The sequence below is a fragment of the Paroedura picta genome, chromosome 2 (assembly GCF_049243985.1).
Source record: "Paroedura picta isolate Pp20150507F chromosome 2, Ppicta_v3.0, whole genome shotgun sequence".
Taxonomy (NCBI): Eukaryota; Metazoa; Chordata; class Lepidosauria; order Squamata; family Gekkonidae; genus Paroedura; species Paroedura picta.
In genome coordinates, this window is record NC_135370.1 from 72,340,696 (window position 1) to 72,355,528 (window position 14,833).

The following is a 14,833-nucleotide window of genomic DNA, read 5'->3' on the forward strand; positions in this document are numbered from 1 at the left end:
CCCTCTTGAAACAGAGGAGCTATGGTTGCTTGCTGAACTGAATTCAATCTTGAAGGCTCTACATCTGCTTGTGTGCATCAGGGGTGGCCAAACTGTGGCTCTCCAGATGTCCATGGACTACAATCACAATGAACCCCTGATAGCATGGGGCTGACAAGAGCTCATGGTAATTGTAGTCCATGGACATCTGAAGAGCCACAGTCTGGCCATCCCTGGATCATGCTGAGTCATTCTATGACATTCAGAAGGCGGCTCATTAGTTCCAATGCATCCTAAACTGGGTCGTCTGCCACGGCTGCCTGATCCTGTGCATGTTTACATGGAAGGAAGTCCTGCTGCCAACCTGCTTCCAGGCATGTTTGAGTGCCTTGGGAACCCACAGTGGGAAGGAAAAGGACATGAAACTTCAAAAAAATAAATAGAATATAAAAAACAAACAAAAATGAATCGCAAAAGTAAACACAATGTAATAACAGCAGGATAAAACATACAATAAATACTAGAATAGACTTTATGTGACTTTTATAAAGACGCATCCTTCTGAATTATTCCACCACACTATAGGCCTATTCCTTCCCACAATAAACTTTTAAAGATTTAGGCAAGGGGTTTGGATTATTTATAAATATGCACAAAATTGTTTGGGTTCCTCTATTCATTTTTAATAGATTTCTAGATTTCTAATCTAATCTTTATAGATGTTCACAACTATTTACAAAAATGTTGGGGTTCTTTTCCCTTTATTTAGTTACTTCAAAAATCCAATAATGGGAAAAGAACCCTAACAATCTCATTATAAAAGCACTGAGGCAGAAGGGAAAACCACTGGTATGTCAAGGTCAGTATAGTCCAACTGATAGCAGCTTTCTAGGGTCTCAGACAGAAGTCTTTTACATCACCTTCTACTTGATCCCTTTTAGTGGAAATGCTAAGGATGGAACTGGGGTCCTACATGCAATACAGATGTTCAGTCACTGAACTGCAGCCCCTTTTTACGTTAAGTATGAGTAAGGGGGGGAGTGTTAACTTTCTTATAGTACTCATATTCCCATTCATCTTTTAGATATAAGACAAAGTTGCAGCTTGGATGCCAGAAAAGTAAAGTCTCCTATAACTTTTAGACACTGAAAAAGGTCAAATCCCATCACAGTATTATATGTAGAAATAACTGCATATTGTTAAAAGTCCATCTATAAGATGCTGTTTTTTTACCACGTTGATGGTACATAAGAATGTACCCAAAAATGATCCATAGAAAGAGCCCATCACAGATGTTGCAATATGTTGCTACTCTAACTCCTCCCCAGCTGAATATACAAACATGATTTCACCAACTGAGTGGGTGTTGCCGGACTTGTTTCTCTAGCATGATAGTCTTTTGGGAAAGAAATCTCAGTTTCTACAAGCAGATCTAAGCAGCTAGAATAGCATCTCAGTGGCACTGTGCAGGATCCTGATGTGAAGAGTTCATGAAGGAAAGGAACAAGGCATGGGTAAGAGTGTGCTAGGATGCTGGCAATTTGTAAAGGTATTTTCTGCTTTAAGCTGAGCTTCGTTTTAAGTATATATCTGTGAAACATATGTCTCTTTCATCTTATGGTCCTTTAATGACAACATACCTGTTTCTTCAAAGGAACTCTATGTACCTCTTCTGAAAGGACCTGGCTTCAGTTTACTGACACGGTTGTTCAACCAGAAATGATAGTCAGCTTCTCAGTTTAATTAACAACACTCTGCATTAGTACAATGCTTCCTAGTGCTGAAAGCGCTCCATGCACATTGTCTTACTGTAATCCTTAAAACATTTCTGTGAAATAGCTATTACAAGTGGGAATCTGCAAGGACTTGTGGGAGGTATCTCATTCACTTTTCCCTTTGCCTGAAAGTCCTCAGAGCTTCTCCCACTTTTCTGCTTCCTTCTCTTTCCAGAGCTGCCAATCTAGTGATCTCTTGGAACCACAATGGATCCTCCGACTACAGAGATCAGTTCCCCTTAGGGTTGCCCGCTCCCAGCTAGGAAATTCCTGGTGATTGAGTGGTGGAGGGCCTTGGGAAAGCCAGGTTTGGAGAGGGAAACAACTTCAGTAGGGTGTAATGTAATAGAGTCCACCCTCCAAAAAAGTCCTTTTCTCTGGGGAACTGATCTGTGTAATTCCACATGAACTCCAGTCCCCAGCTGGAGGCTGGCAACCCTAGTTTCCCTGGAAGAAACTGCTGCTTTGGAGGTTGGCATTATACCTTTCTGAGGTCCCTCCCCTCCTCAATCTCCACCCTTCCCAGGCTCCACTTCTTCCAGGAATTGCCTAAACTAGAGTTGGCAACCTTCCCAACAACAGCCAGTCTACCTTTATCTGCCTCTTGGTTTACAACTGTCTCTCTACATTCTCCAGCAGCCTCTGCCTAGGAAAACTGTGACCCAGTTAACATAGAGGGGAAAGGTCTGGTGAGATCTGGAGTTGAACAATTCATAGGTAACTCAACATAGATAATTCTGTGGTAAAATCAGTATATGTACATACTTTAGTTCATATGTTTTTCAAGCTATTGAGAATTACATAAGATTTCACAGTGTCTTAAAACTTTACATTGAGAGGCTTTTGTTCCAGTGTTTCCCCCAAACACGTCTAGTACACTTTGAGTAACCTCTGACTCCTTCTGTTTACAGAAGGCTGGTATACTCTTTCCAGTACCAAAGCTTTTCTCTTGAAAAACCAATATTCGTCATGAGTTTTTAACTTAACTTTAAGTCTCTAAAGGCAGTTTCTAACCACACCACACCAGGCATCTCTGCACTCCTCAGAGCTAATTCCCGCTTTGACTAGCTAGAGAAATTCTCCTTTCTCTGGAGCAGTGGTTCTCAACCTTCCTAATGCTGTGACCCTTTAATACAGTTCCTCATGTTGTGGTGACCTCCAACCATAAAATTATGCAAGTGTTCTTTCACAGAAATTAAACCGAAACTGACCAATGGCATGAAGATCCATTGTTCATGATTGTATATACATTATTTTTTTCTGGGATTTCTCAGTTCAGTTCTGCCTCTTGTCCCACCAGATTGGTATAGTAGTTAAGAATGGTGGCTTCTAATATGCCAAACTGGGTTGGATTCCCCACTCCTCCAAATGCAGCCATCTTGGTGACCTTGGGCTATTCACAGTCCTAATAGTTCTGTTCTCACAGAGCAATCTGTTAAAGCTCCCTCAGCCCACCTACCTCACAAGGAGAGGAAGGGAAGGGAATTGTAATCTGCTTTGAGATTTCTTCTGGTAGTGAAAAGTGGAGTATAAAAACCAACTCTTCTTTTTAAAGTCAGAATTTCCTATTAAATGTAGGGGTTCACCTGAGTTTGTAGAACCATCTGTTTAGCGTTCATGTGGTACCGATCTGTGGATTTAAGTATCTGCAGACAGGGTCCACATATCACTAATAGTCCATAGATGATTCTCCTCATAATGCAGGTGGAAGGGCATGAGGGCACACTCAAGGTTTCCTAGTGAATTCATAGCAGGGGAAAGATTCACATCTGGGACTTCCTGATTCCCAGTTCACTCTCTTAGCTACTAATGAGACAGTGACCAACTTGTTTTTACTGTACCAGATTAATTTATTTAAATTTTTCTGTGCCACAGCTCTGAGAAGTGGGTTCAAATTGAGGATGGTATCAAGCTCCCATGCATCCTGAGGCAGTAAATACTTCCGCCTTCCAATGGTATCACTGGGTATTTCCCTTGGAAACATGGCGCAGTAAGCCTGGAGGTATTCTGCATGGATCCCAATAAAACAGTTTTAAAAACAACTAGTTTAGACCGCTTTATTATATTACAATCATTGACCTGCATTGAATATAGTCCGTTGAAAAACTATGTTGCAATGCTCTCTGCATGAAACAATTCATAGCCCTGCGCCCTGTAGTTTTGCCAACTCCTCTTTGTTCTCTAATGCAGTCACTAATCTGCATAACTAAAGAGCTTTTCTGCATGGCTAATAGACCATCTCAGGCAGGCAGAAATGAATGGGTGAAAAGCATCTTTCAGAAACAACGCTTAAAAATGCTTAAAGCACCAAAGAGGCAGTTCACCATGCAGAGCAAAATCAGTTTTGCAGAGTAAATTAACTCTTCTGTGCAGAGATCAGAAAAACAACTATGTATTTAGTGAGTTTTCATCAGCTTATCCATCATGCAGAAGAGGCCCTGGTCCTTGAGGCAACCTAGGCAGTGATACAGGGACTGGGAAATTCCTAATGCAAATGTCATCATGAACTCACAGGACAGCCTTTAGGCAACCCAGTAATCTCTCAGCCTCAGGCCCAAATTGCAGGTTCTACAGAAAACAACACTTTCACTTTGGGATCCACAAAATATATTTCCCTGTAGCTTGCAATATGATGTCATTCCCTTTGTGAGCTTCTCTACACTAGAGACCAGATAGGGATGCCAGGGTAGAGCAAGAGAAGACCCACTGAATCCCACAGGTTTCAGCACGAAAAGAAGGACCAGTGAAAAGACTGATAAATGAACAACTTTTAATGTCCAATTGTCTGAGTGTCAATTTCTGGAGCCAAGCCAAAGCAGTGTCTTGATTTCCACACGTTTTCAATCAAACTGATTTTCATCAGTAGCTTCCTTCTTAGTTACTGTTTAGGGCACATTGCTTTCAAATATTGACTAAGCATTTTGCCTTTGGGGACCCATTTTATAATGCCGGCAAGGGATCCTCCATAAATACAGTTGGAGTTTTGGTCTGTTGATAGTATACGGTATGCCTTTTTATGATTTATTATTAATTATACCACATTAATGTATTAAGCTTGTTAGGTTTATCTATATCATATATTTGTGTTTTATAGGATATCAAAAATAAGAAGTAGAGACATATGAAAAATCTGTATGAGCATTTGGGTATAGAAGGTATATGAAAGGTTGGGATTCTTTGATGTTATGTATGATTTGTTGTTGAATAAACTGAATAGTGATTGTTAATGAATAGGAGCAAGCTACTGTACAGAAGGAGCAAGCTACTGAAGAAAACCAATTTGGTCGAAAATGGGTGGAAATCTGAACCCTGCTTTGGCTTGGCTCCAGAAATTGATACTCAAACATTTGGCAATAAAACTTGTCTGTTTTATTGTCCCTTTTTTGCAATGTAATGTTTCTTTCAGTACTTTACTATAGCGTAAGTCCTATTACATATTAGGGGGAAAGAACTAAACACAGTGGTGCTGTTTTTGACAACATTGCCAAAGTCATGCTGTTAGGACCCCAGGCAAGTTTATTTAAGGTAACAATGCATAACTTAGAATTCTAGTCTTCATTCCTCATCTGCAATACAGGCACAATAATATCAGCCTATCTGATGGAATCATTGTAATTACTCATGTAATATGAGAGAACCACTTTTAACAATTGAAGTGCATTACACTAACTGTTAGTTTATTTATTTATATCATTTATAATCCGCTTTTCTCACTTGGACACAAGGCAGATTACACAGAGTGAATCAATAGTTTCCCATGGAATGGAGACAAATAATATCACCTGATGAATAACATCCTATTAAGCCCCTATTTTGAAACAATCTCCTAAGCCCATGTGGGTTGAGTATGTGGGATATGCATTTATTAAATATATTATTATCCTGGGTGTGTCACTAAGTGAGCCTGCCTTTGTGACCTCATCATGCATGTTGCTGACTGCCTCCTCTCCTTCATCTCTTCATAGACCGTGATAGCCAAACGAATGCTAATTATGGCACCATCAATTCATCAGAACCAAATCTTCGCAATGAGGTGGAAGATCAAACCTACCTGGATGAGAAAATTGCCATTCCAGATGTTGCTGGAGTAAGTCTTTGGGCAGAAGGTTAGGAAGGCATTATTGGTGTCTGGATGGGCTGCTGAGCTATTCTGCGAGGCGAATTATCAAACTGACTATTCTGACAAATTGCTAACCAATTTGCACTGACAGTGCAAAAACAAAGTTTGAGCATAGTGGCTTATACCCCAAATTAAACTTTGTTGGTCTTAACGTTGCCACTGGACTCCAACTTTCTTTTATTGCTTCAGATTGCTTCACCTGACAGATTCTGCCATCAAAGTTGAGGCATTTATTGCAAGCTATGAAGCATTAGCACCCCCAACCTTTTTATCACCGGGGACGACAACACCAGGGACCACTCACCGGGCACCACTCAACGCCTTTTACTGAGGCCTGGTGGGGGGGGGGGTAGTTTACTCCTCTACTCTCAACCACTGCCCTAAGACTCTGATCACTATGGTAATGTTTAAACATCCCTTCAAAATAAGATACAGACACGGCACAACAATGAACATAAGGAACATTTTATTTTCATGGAAATTTTAACTCATGACAATGACAAATCAATGGGAACCCTGAGCTTGTTTCTCTGCAACGAGATAGTCCCATCTGGGAGTGATGGGAGACAATGACATCCGAAGTGTGTTGTAAAGGGCCGGGGGGATGAAGTAAAGGGCCGGGGGGGGGGAAGAAGGCGTCCTTCGGGGCCCACCTCCAATTAGTCGAAGGACCACATGTGGTCCGCGGCCCACAGGTTGGGGCTCGCTATTCTAGAGGACTAAGTCTGGAGTGAAATCTTTAGTTCCTTTAGAAGTCCTTTAGAAGCCCTATTACTGTTACACTACTGGTGCCATTTCTCCCTTGCTGCAAATCCAAAAGATATTTATTTATTTTATTTATGTTCACATGTATATACTGCCACTCTCCATTCAAATTCGCAGTGGTTCACACTAAAACAATAAAACCTAGTAACCCCTTAAAAACATTGACATTATCATTGGAATGCTGACAAATCCAACAGGGCCCATAGCTCCTCAGGGAGCTCATTCCACCAGGCTAGGGGCAGAGCCAAAAAAGCTCTGGCCCTGGTCGAGGCCAGGCAGGTGTCCAGGGGGTTCAAGACTGTCAGAAAATTCCTTCCTGTAGACTGAAGAGCCCTGCAGGGCCATAAGGAGATAGTCCTGCAGATAGGTAGAGCCTAAGCCACATATAGCCTTGAAGGTCAAAAGCAATACCTTGAACTTGATCCAGAAACAGACTGGTAACCAATGAAGATGACAAAGTACCGGCTGAATATGGGCCCTATAAGGTGTCCTGGTGAGAACCCTCACAGCCACATTTTGTACCAGCTGTAACTTCCGCATCAAAGACAAGGTTAGGCCCGCGTAGAGCGAGTTACAGAAGTAATTTATGCCATGTTTAATCTGTCTTTCTTCTATCTAGATCAGGCAATATTAGCCCACACCCCCACCCCTACACATAAACCCCTTTTTCCTTCAAAAGTGGCAACTCCAGCAAGGCTCTGCATGCCATTTCTGTTGACCTGTTATTCTAATGTTTAAGGTCTCCTGCAGAGCCCTCGAAAAGTGGAACATTCTTGCCTTCAAACTCAAGCACATATTCCCTAATTGGAAAAAGAAATAAAATACCCAGCCTCCTGCGACAAGCCTTCTTCTCTTCCACTGCATAGTTAAGAGGACTCCTCAAACTGAATGCACACTAGTACGAGTTTATATTACTAAAGAGGAAACTGCAGCCAGTTTTACCATCTTTCCCAGTACAAAAGTAAGGACTGTTTTTAAATGGGAGACTGGCGAGGGAAAAAGAGCTTCCCTGAGAGACTGCACAGGCTTGAACTCCCCTTTAAATTGTGCTGCAACCTGTGTCAAGTAGCTCTGCATGCTGAGTTAGCATGTCAGCATAATACCTGTGAAGGCTACAAATCTCTGGCATGCAAACTATGTGCAGGTAGCTGCTTTATGCCGCAGCACAGTTCAAATGAGAAATGGAACCCTGGGAAAGTTTCTTTACCTCCCAAGTGTCAACTGTGCATTCCTGGAGAGAACACGGAGCATTTGCCATTGTATCTCATTTTGACCATTGATTGTGTTACCATACACTGGTGAAGTTTACCCAAACAAGGATGATTCACTGGGACTTGTTTGTTATTCTGTTGGGAACTGGCACACCCTTCTTAAACAGTGTAGTGAGCCTGCATGGATTCATTTGCTGTTGACTTGCTGCATTCCATGTCCTCTGTCTGTTGGCAGTATTATATACTTAAAAATGTATTTCTGTGAGCAAGCTTACTCAAAAATGAAAGATTCAAATGGGTAGCTGTGTTGGTCTGAAGAAGCACAATAAAATCAGAATCCAGTAGCACCTTTAAGACAAACAAAGATTTATTCAAGGCATGAGCTTTTGAGTGTTTGGTCTTGAAAGCTCATGCCTTGAATAAAACTTTGTTGGTATTAAAGGTGTCACTGGACTCTGATCTTATTATCAAAAATGAAAGCAAACTTCCACATGATAGGGAACCGGTTTTGCCTCGTCAGGTTTATAATAGACCTATGGGTCAATTGCTTGGGAGGAAAGAAGGAAGAAATTGTACAGCTAATGAGATGTCTATAACTTTCTCAGATTTTATCAGCCAATGCTTATGAATGTTTGCTCTAAAGTAAATGAAACTTACTCACCCTGGAGCATGCAAAGGTTTGCAGCTTAATCCTGGGATGATGACCAGTTGAATTTAGGGGCTTAATTGGGGACTGAAGCCTTAAGCTTCTCTAAGGTTACTGGGAGACAAAAACTATAAAAAGGAGGGTGAGAAGATGGAATAGTGCCATAGAAGTGCTTCCTTATTTACAGTAACTAAAGGGAAAGTGCTGAGTGTCCTTTACACTTTAAAACCCCCCTACAAGATTACTTTCAGATTTTGCACATTGGTGCTACTCATGGATTTTGCAGAAAGGGATTTTCCCACTGCAATCTGCTGAACCTCCTGACATTTATTCCTGGAGGCAGGTGAACTTTTGGGAATAGTACATGGGTGAGGGGGGGGTAGTGGAGAGCCACAGAAATCCCCATTCCTCTTTTAAAGACCTTAGTGCTGTTAATTTTCAGAACCTCATGGCTGGATGTTTAAGTGGATGTGTACACTTTTCCTGACAGTGCTTGCTAGCCTCGGGGAGGATTTAGAATACATGGAAAAGAAAGTAGTAGAAAAGGGCAAAGAAAGTGAGGTGGTATGAAGGTGAGATGGAAGACCATGTAAGAGAAATCATTTGGAAGACAAATGGAGTCATTCATGCAACAGAAGTCACACCCTGAAAATTAGAAGCCCGAAGAATGAATGAATGTCTCACTCCCTTATTGTTCCATATTTATTATATTTTATCCCAGTCTTCAGAATCACAAAAACTGTGTGAAGTAGGGTAGCCTGAAAAATAGATTGATTGGCCCAAAGTCATCCAGGGAGTCTGAACTGGCATCTCCCCATTTCTCATACAGTTCCACTATACCACTCCGGCTCTCCTGTAACCTTCCAAGTGATATTTGTACTGTGTGAGAAATAACTGAATTGCATTAAAGTGCCTGGATGTTTATTTCTTCAACTGTGAGCAGGTGGGGAATTTGCTTGCCTATGCTCTCCGGGGAGTATAACCAAGGAGGTGAGCCTCCGGGCTGTCAGTCAAATGTCTAAGAAACAGGAGTTTGAGGACAGCTGTCCAGGTATGGTCTAATATGAATCCAGCTTCAGTGCAAGATCTTGGAGGGCCTATATCAACTGGAAAACAGTGTTGCAATGACACCCCCCCCCCACACACACACACACACACTCCCCACCTGTTTCCCCTGTTTTTACTACAGTTTTTTTTCTCCCCTTCTTCAGCATGGTTTCAGTTTTAGGAAGCTCTGGGCTTTCACTGGGCCTGGGTTCCTCATGAGTATTGCCTACCTGGATCCTGGAAATATCGAGTCCGATCTACAATGTGGAGCTATTGCTGGCTTTCAGGTGAGCAAGTCTCTACAACACAGGCTGATTGTGTGTCAGTAGGCAGGGATAGCTTGCTCTTTCTTACAATTGCAGAAATTTCTAAGATCAGCACTTACTAGAACTGATTCGCTCTGGCAGTAATGTAATACTTGCTTTGTTTACAAAATATGCCAGAAACAAACAAAGACTGGTACAGGGCAGCCAACCACCCGATCATCAGCATCATCCCCAGAAAGAGATCCTGCACCCCAACTCAGCCAGCTCACAGCTGCCCATTCACTTCAGTTGACTTAGATGGCTGTAATGCTGCTTAAGGTTGGCACAGTACTTCTCTTTTGGCACTATTTCTGCCCAAGTCAAAGTTGCTGTTTCTTTACATACCCATGTCTTCTCTCCTTCATTGGGAAAGGTCCCTTCTCCAGGCTCTGATGGGCTCTTGAAAGAGCTGTGCAACACAAAAAGAGAAAATATGCCGACTTCAATTAAAGTCAAGAACCCAAAAAGGTCAAAATAAGGGAAATTAATTTAAGCCTCTGTAGGGTAGAACACTATTTTAAAATTTAGTACTAATGCATGTTGGCATTACCACCTTTATCAATGGTCAGGCATGAAATAAAAGCAGCACACATAAAATACACACACACATAATACCTTTATTGACATAAAATACAAAAATACTTTGGATGAAGATTGACAGCATACTTTGGATGAAAGTTGTCTCCAAATGACACTTACTGGACTCACTGGAAGTACTTACCTTGACCAGGGCCGGCTTTTGAAACATTAGAGGCCTCCGTTAGTTTTCTCTGGCCTTCTGGCCCACGGAATTTACTAAGGTCCTGAGTATATAATATCATTTTATGCATAGGAACTAGCTTTGTATATAACAATCTTGGTAAATTTTGTATTTTATGTATGGTGTTATTATTTCAAGCCTGACCACTGATAAAGGTGGTAATGCCGAAACGCTTCTGGTCAGTGGAGGCATTGGTATGTACATATGCGCTGATTTTATTGAGGCTATGCAATAAGCCTTGGGTTTTTAACTTTAATAAATATTAGTACTAAATATTGAAATAGTAGTGTTCTACCCAACAGAGTCTTAAATTAATTTCCCTTATTTTGACCTTTTTGGGCTCCTGACAGAGTCTTCAATTGATCATTTCCCAACCATTAGGGCACAGTGAAGAATATTAACATTCTTTTACTCAAGGCTCTAGCTCCCTCCAGGTACAGCACGGGCAAGGGACCATCAGACACCGGCTGAGCCCATAGCGTCGCAGTATTCAGGCATCAAATTCACAGCAATGTACAGAGCTGGGGGTCCCTTGCTTGTTGGCATTAAAAGCAATGCAAATACCAGCCTGGTTCATTGCCAGCTGCAATGAAGCCAACACTTTGGGATTTGGCTTGGGCCCTGCTGTCTCACATGAAACTCCAAATGACCTTCCTGAGTGACCTTGTACTCTTGCTCTCCCCACAGCTGCTCTGGGTGCTTCTTTGGGCTACAATCCTGGGTTTGCTTTGCCAAAGACTGGCTATCCGGCTTGGGGTAGTTACAGGCAAGGACTTGGGAGAGATATGCCATTACTACTATCCCAAGGTGAGTAAGTATAGATCCTTTGCCTGTCAGTTACTGTTAGGATATATTATCTGAACTGGCTGCTGCTGATTACATTCTTTGGAATGGAAATCAGTATTGGCCAGTTCAGTAGCTGCCAAACAACTATGGTTGTAGAGGATTGTAAACTATCTTGCACCCATCTGTCCGGGAGTCATTATGGAAACCTCTCTTGTCCCTCTAAGATTTACTTCCTAATCTGTGAAGTGTCCAGCTAGCTGTAAATTGGCGCCAGGCTGAGAATGACCCATTACCTCTGCCAGGTCCATTTACTATCTCAGATTATTGTTGATGAAAAGATGCCTGAGAGTTTGGGACTGGGGGGGGGATGAGTATAAAAGGGTGACGCCATAACTTTGAAGTGCTTCATCAGGAGGGGCACCCAATTGGTTCGGAGTGGTAGCCTGTTCATATAACCCAAAGGGTTCAAAGCTAGGGTCTGTGCATGTAGAGGAGAGAGGCTAGCTTGAATTTTGACATGCTTAACACCTAAAGGCTGGGCAGAAGGAGATGCCAGGATTAAGAGTTTATTTTCATGTAGAGCCATCTGAATTAAGAGTGATTAATTTTCAGACTGTAAACTAGATTTGTTATTTTGCATGCTGTATACTTTGAGGCTCCTATACTGTACTGAATAAATTGTGTTTTACCCTTTTTTCTATTCCCTATAATAAAAAATTTACCATCTCAATTGAAACCTGCCTTATTTCCACACTTTGACCTGAGACCCCAGTAGCTCACTGGGCTTGTTTCTTGACACCGTCTCAGGCTTTACATTCTTTTAGTCTAATGTTCATTTCTTAAGAAGTGTAATATCACTTGGTGATTAGTTATAATAGTTGCCATGTTCCATTATGAGGCACTGTGTATGGAAGAAATGTGGTGAAACTTGTGTGGATCCTTCTTAATATTCTGGAGCATGTAACTATTATGAAGAACCCAACTGAACTGAGAGAATGTGCTGCTCAAAATTAGGATCATAAAGAAGTCCTAAGTCATTGGCCAATGGTTTCTTTGCTGCAGGTTCCGCGTGTTTTGCTCTGGATCATGATAGAAATTGCCATCATTGGATCTGATATGCAGGAGGTGATTGGGACAGCGATTGCCTTCAACCTTCTGTCCTCTGGACGGTAATGATCTCCATTCTTCTATAGCAGTGGTCCCCAACCTGTGGGCTGTGGCCCGGTGCTGGGCTGCGGCTCCCTCTCCCCGCCCCCCGCAGTAAAAAACATCCCAGGCCGCAAGCTTGTGGCCCGGGAAGCTTCTTACTGCGGGAGGGCGGGGAGAGGGAATCAGGGCCAGGCTGCGCATCGCGCATGCGCAGCCCGAGGCGCCGGCGTGGTCCACGCGGGCGCGGCCCGATGCCCTTCCGGTCCCCAGCCTCAGAAAGGTTGGGGACCACTGTTCTATAGTACATGCAAGGGAGAGAAAGGATGCATTTATCTCAGAGATACTGCTGGACAGCTGTAGAACCAAACCTATGTTGTATTGGTGTAGATCAGGCTCTCTAAACCAGGGTTTCATGAAACCCTAGGGTTTCTTGATGTGTGGGAGTTAATGAATTGTATATGTATGTGTGTGTATATATATATATATATATGTATATATATATAATTTATTGGGTGATATGACCATATATGGTCATGTTGACCCACCCACCCCTCCTAAAATGGCCAATAATGGGTGTGGATGTACACATGTACACAGCTATGCTTCCTAACCATATTCTTCATGATTGTGCCACTTCTGGGGCTTCTTGAAGCCTGAAGAATGTTTCAGGAGGTTCTCAATGATAAAAAAGTTGGGAAAGGCTGATGCAGATAGTAAGGGCCATTCCATACCCGATAAATATACTGAAATGCTTACCTTCTACAGATGCCATATTTTTGGCGTTTTGCACGATGTCGCCAACATCCAGCGTCCAAGCGGCAAACCGGTAGTTACATCCTCCATTTTAAAGTGCTAGCTGGAGATCAACCAGCAAGCCACACATCAAGGAAATGTGCAAAGCCGAAGCAGCGCTATCTCCACCTCCAGTGCCTGCCCTCGCTCCTGCCTCCCTCTCCCTTCTCCTGGGGATGGTTACATTTTTAAAGCAAACTGCCTGGAGCAACAAATAGGCATTAAATTGTGCAGGCAAAGCAACCCCCCCCCCAGTTAAAACACAAAGCTTTCCTCTCTAAAGTCCCCCCCCCCAAAAAAAAATCGGGCTCAAGATAAAATTTTTGAAGATTTAAGGCTCATGATTCCAAAAGGGGTGGCATTAAAAAAAGCACTACGCATCTATGATTAGATGCATAGATGTCTCACTGGAGAAGTTTTACTTTAAAAAAATTAGCTGGCATTGTGGGCCCTTTAAAACATGGAGAAAGGTGATTGGCTGCCTGGCTTGATTGACAGGCGGAGGAGAGTCGTGTGTAAACCACGTTGCTCTCTTCCGCCATTTCAAGCAGGCATGCAGAGTGCCAAGAAGTGTGAGAAGGCAGCAGATGAAAGAGAGAGAGACAGAAGGTGAGGATTGGCCAGAAGCACATTATTTTTAGCGTTACGCCACTTTGCTGGTGTGACGCTATTTTTTTAGATGTGCAGAAATGCCTTAAGATTTTTTTAATGATAAGGTAATGAGTGAGATCAGAGGGACACAGGGCAATATGATATTTGCTTTTTCTCTCCTTTCTTCAAGTCAGGAATACTTTATAGTGAGAAATCTGCTCAGAAGTTGATCCAGTTAAGGGATATATGTCCTAGACTGATTCTATGTCCTCATATGTCCTAGAATGATTCTGTTCCTTCCATTCATGTCACTCATGGTAGTAATAGTTCAAAGGGATACAGTAAAGTTTTGCTCCCTTAAATTTAAACAGCTTGCCAGATCCACCTGTCAGTTGTTAAGTTTAAATGGCTGCAGCTTGGGGGGGGGAAGTGTCTGCCCATCTGCTCTTAGATTTAAACAGCTGTAATCCATATGGAAGGGGTGACCAGAAAGAAAGGCTTAAATTGATTGCAGCCATTTAAACTTGACAGCTGATGGGCAGACCCACCCGACTCAGCTGTCAGGTTTAAATGGCTTGGACAGCCAAACCAAAATGGCCAAAGGTCTGGGAAATGTTTAGGGACCACAAACCATACTAAATTCATGATCAATTTTGGCTTCATGCCCATCTGCAACCAGGATATTTGTTTATGGCTTACTCTTTACATTATTAACTAAGAAAACAATGTGATTTCCTCTCTGCAGAATTCCTTTGTGGGGTGGAGTCTTGATCACCATTGTGGATACTATCTTCTTCCTGTTCTTGGATAAATATGGTTTGTATTTCAGAAGGAAATAAATTACTATGTGTGACCAACAGGCAATAAAATGTCCAAAGGTTGTGGTACAAAGTGATTTCTCATCAAA

General features: G+C 42.2%; 1 protein-coding gene across 3 annotated transcripts in view; it reads left to right on the forward strand.

Annotated features, from left to right (window-relative positions):
* The window catches only part of SLC11A1 (solute carrier family 11 member 1), a 42,628-nt gene that overhangs the window by 8,066 nt on the left and 19,729 nt on the right, over positions 1–14,833 (forward strand). For 2 of the 3 annotated variants that reach the window (XM_077320678.1, XM_077320680.1), the window contains exons 2-6: positions 5,720–5,841; positions 9,708–9,830; positions 11,296–11,415; positions 12,457–12,563; positions 14,672–14,742. In XM_077320678.1, coding sequence (XP_077176793.1) covers positions 5,720–5,841; positions 9,708–9,830; positions 11,296–11,415; positions 12,457–12,563; positions 14,672–14,742 — 543 coding nt within the window. Of the gene's footprint in view, positions 1–2,327; positions 2,472–5,719; positions 5,842–9,707; positions 9,831–11,295; positions 11,416–12,456; positions 12,564–14,671; positions 14,743–14,833 lie in introns of those variants that run through there. The other variant, XM_077320679.1, reaches the window with a different exon arrangement.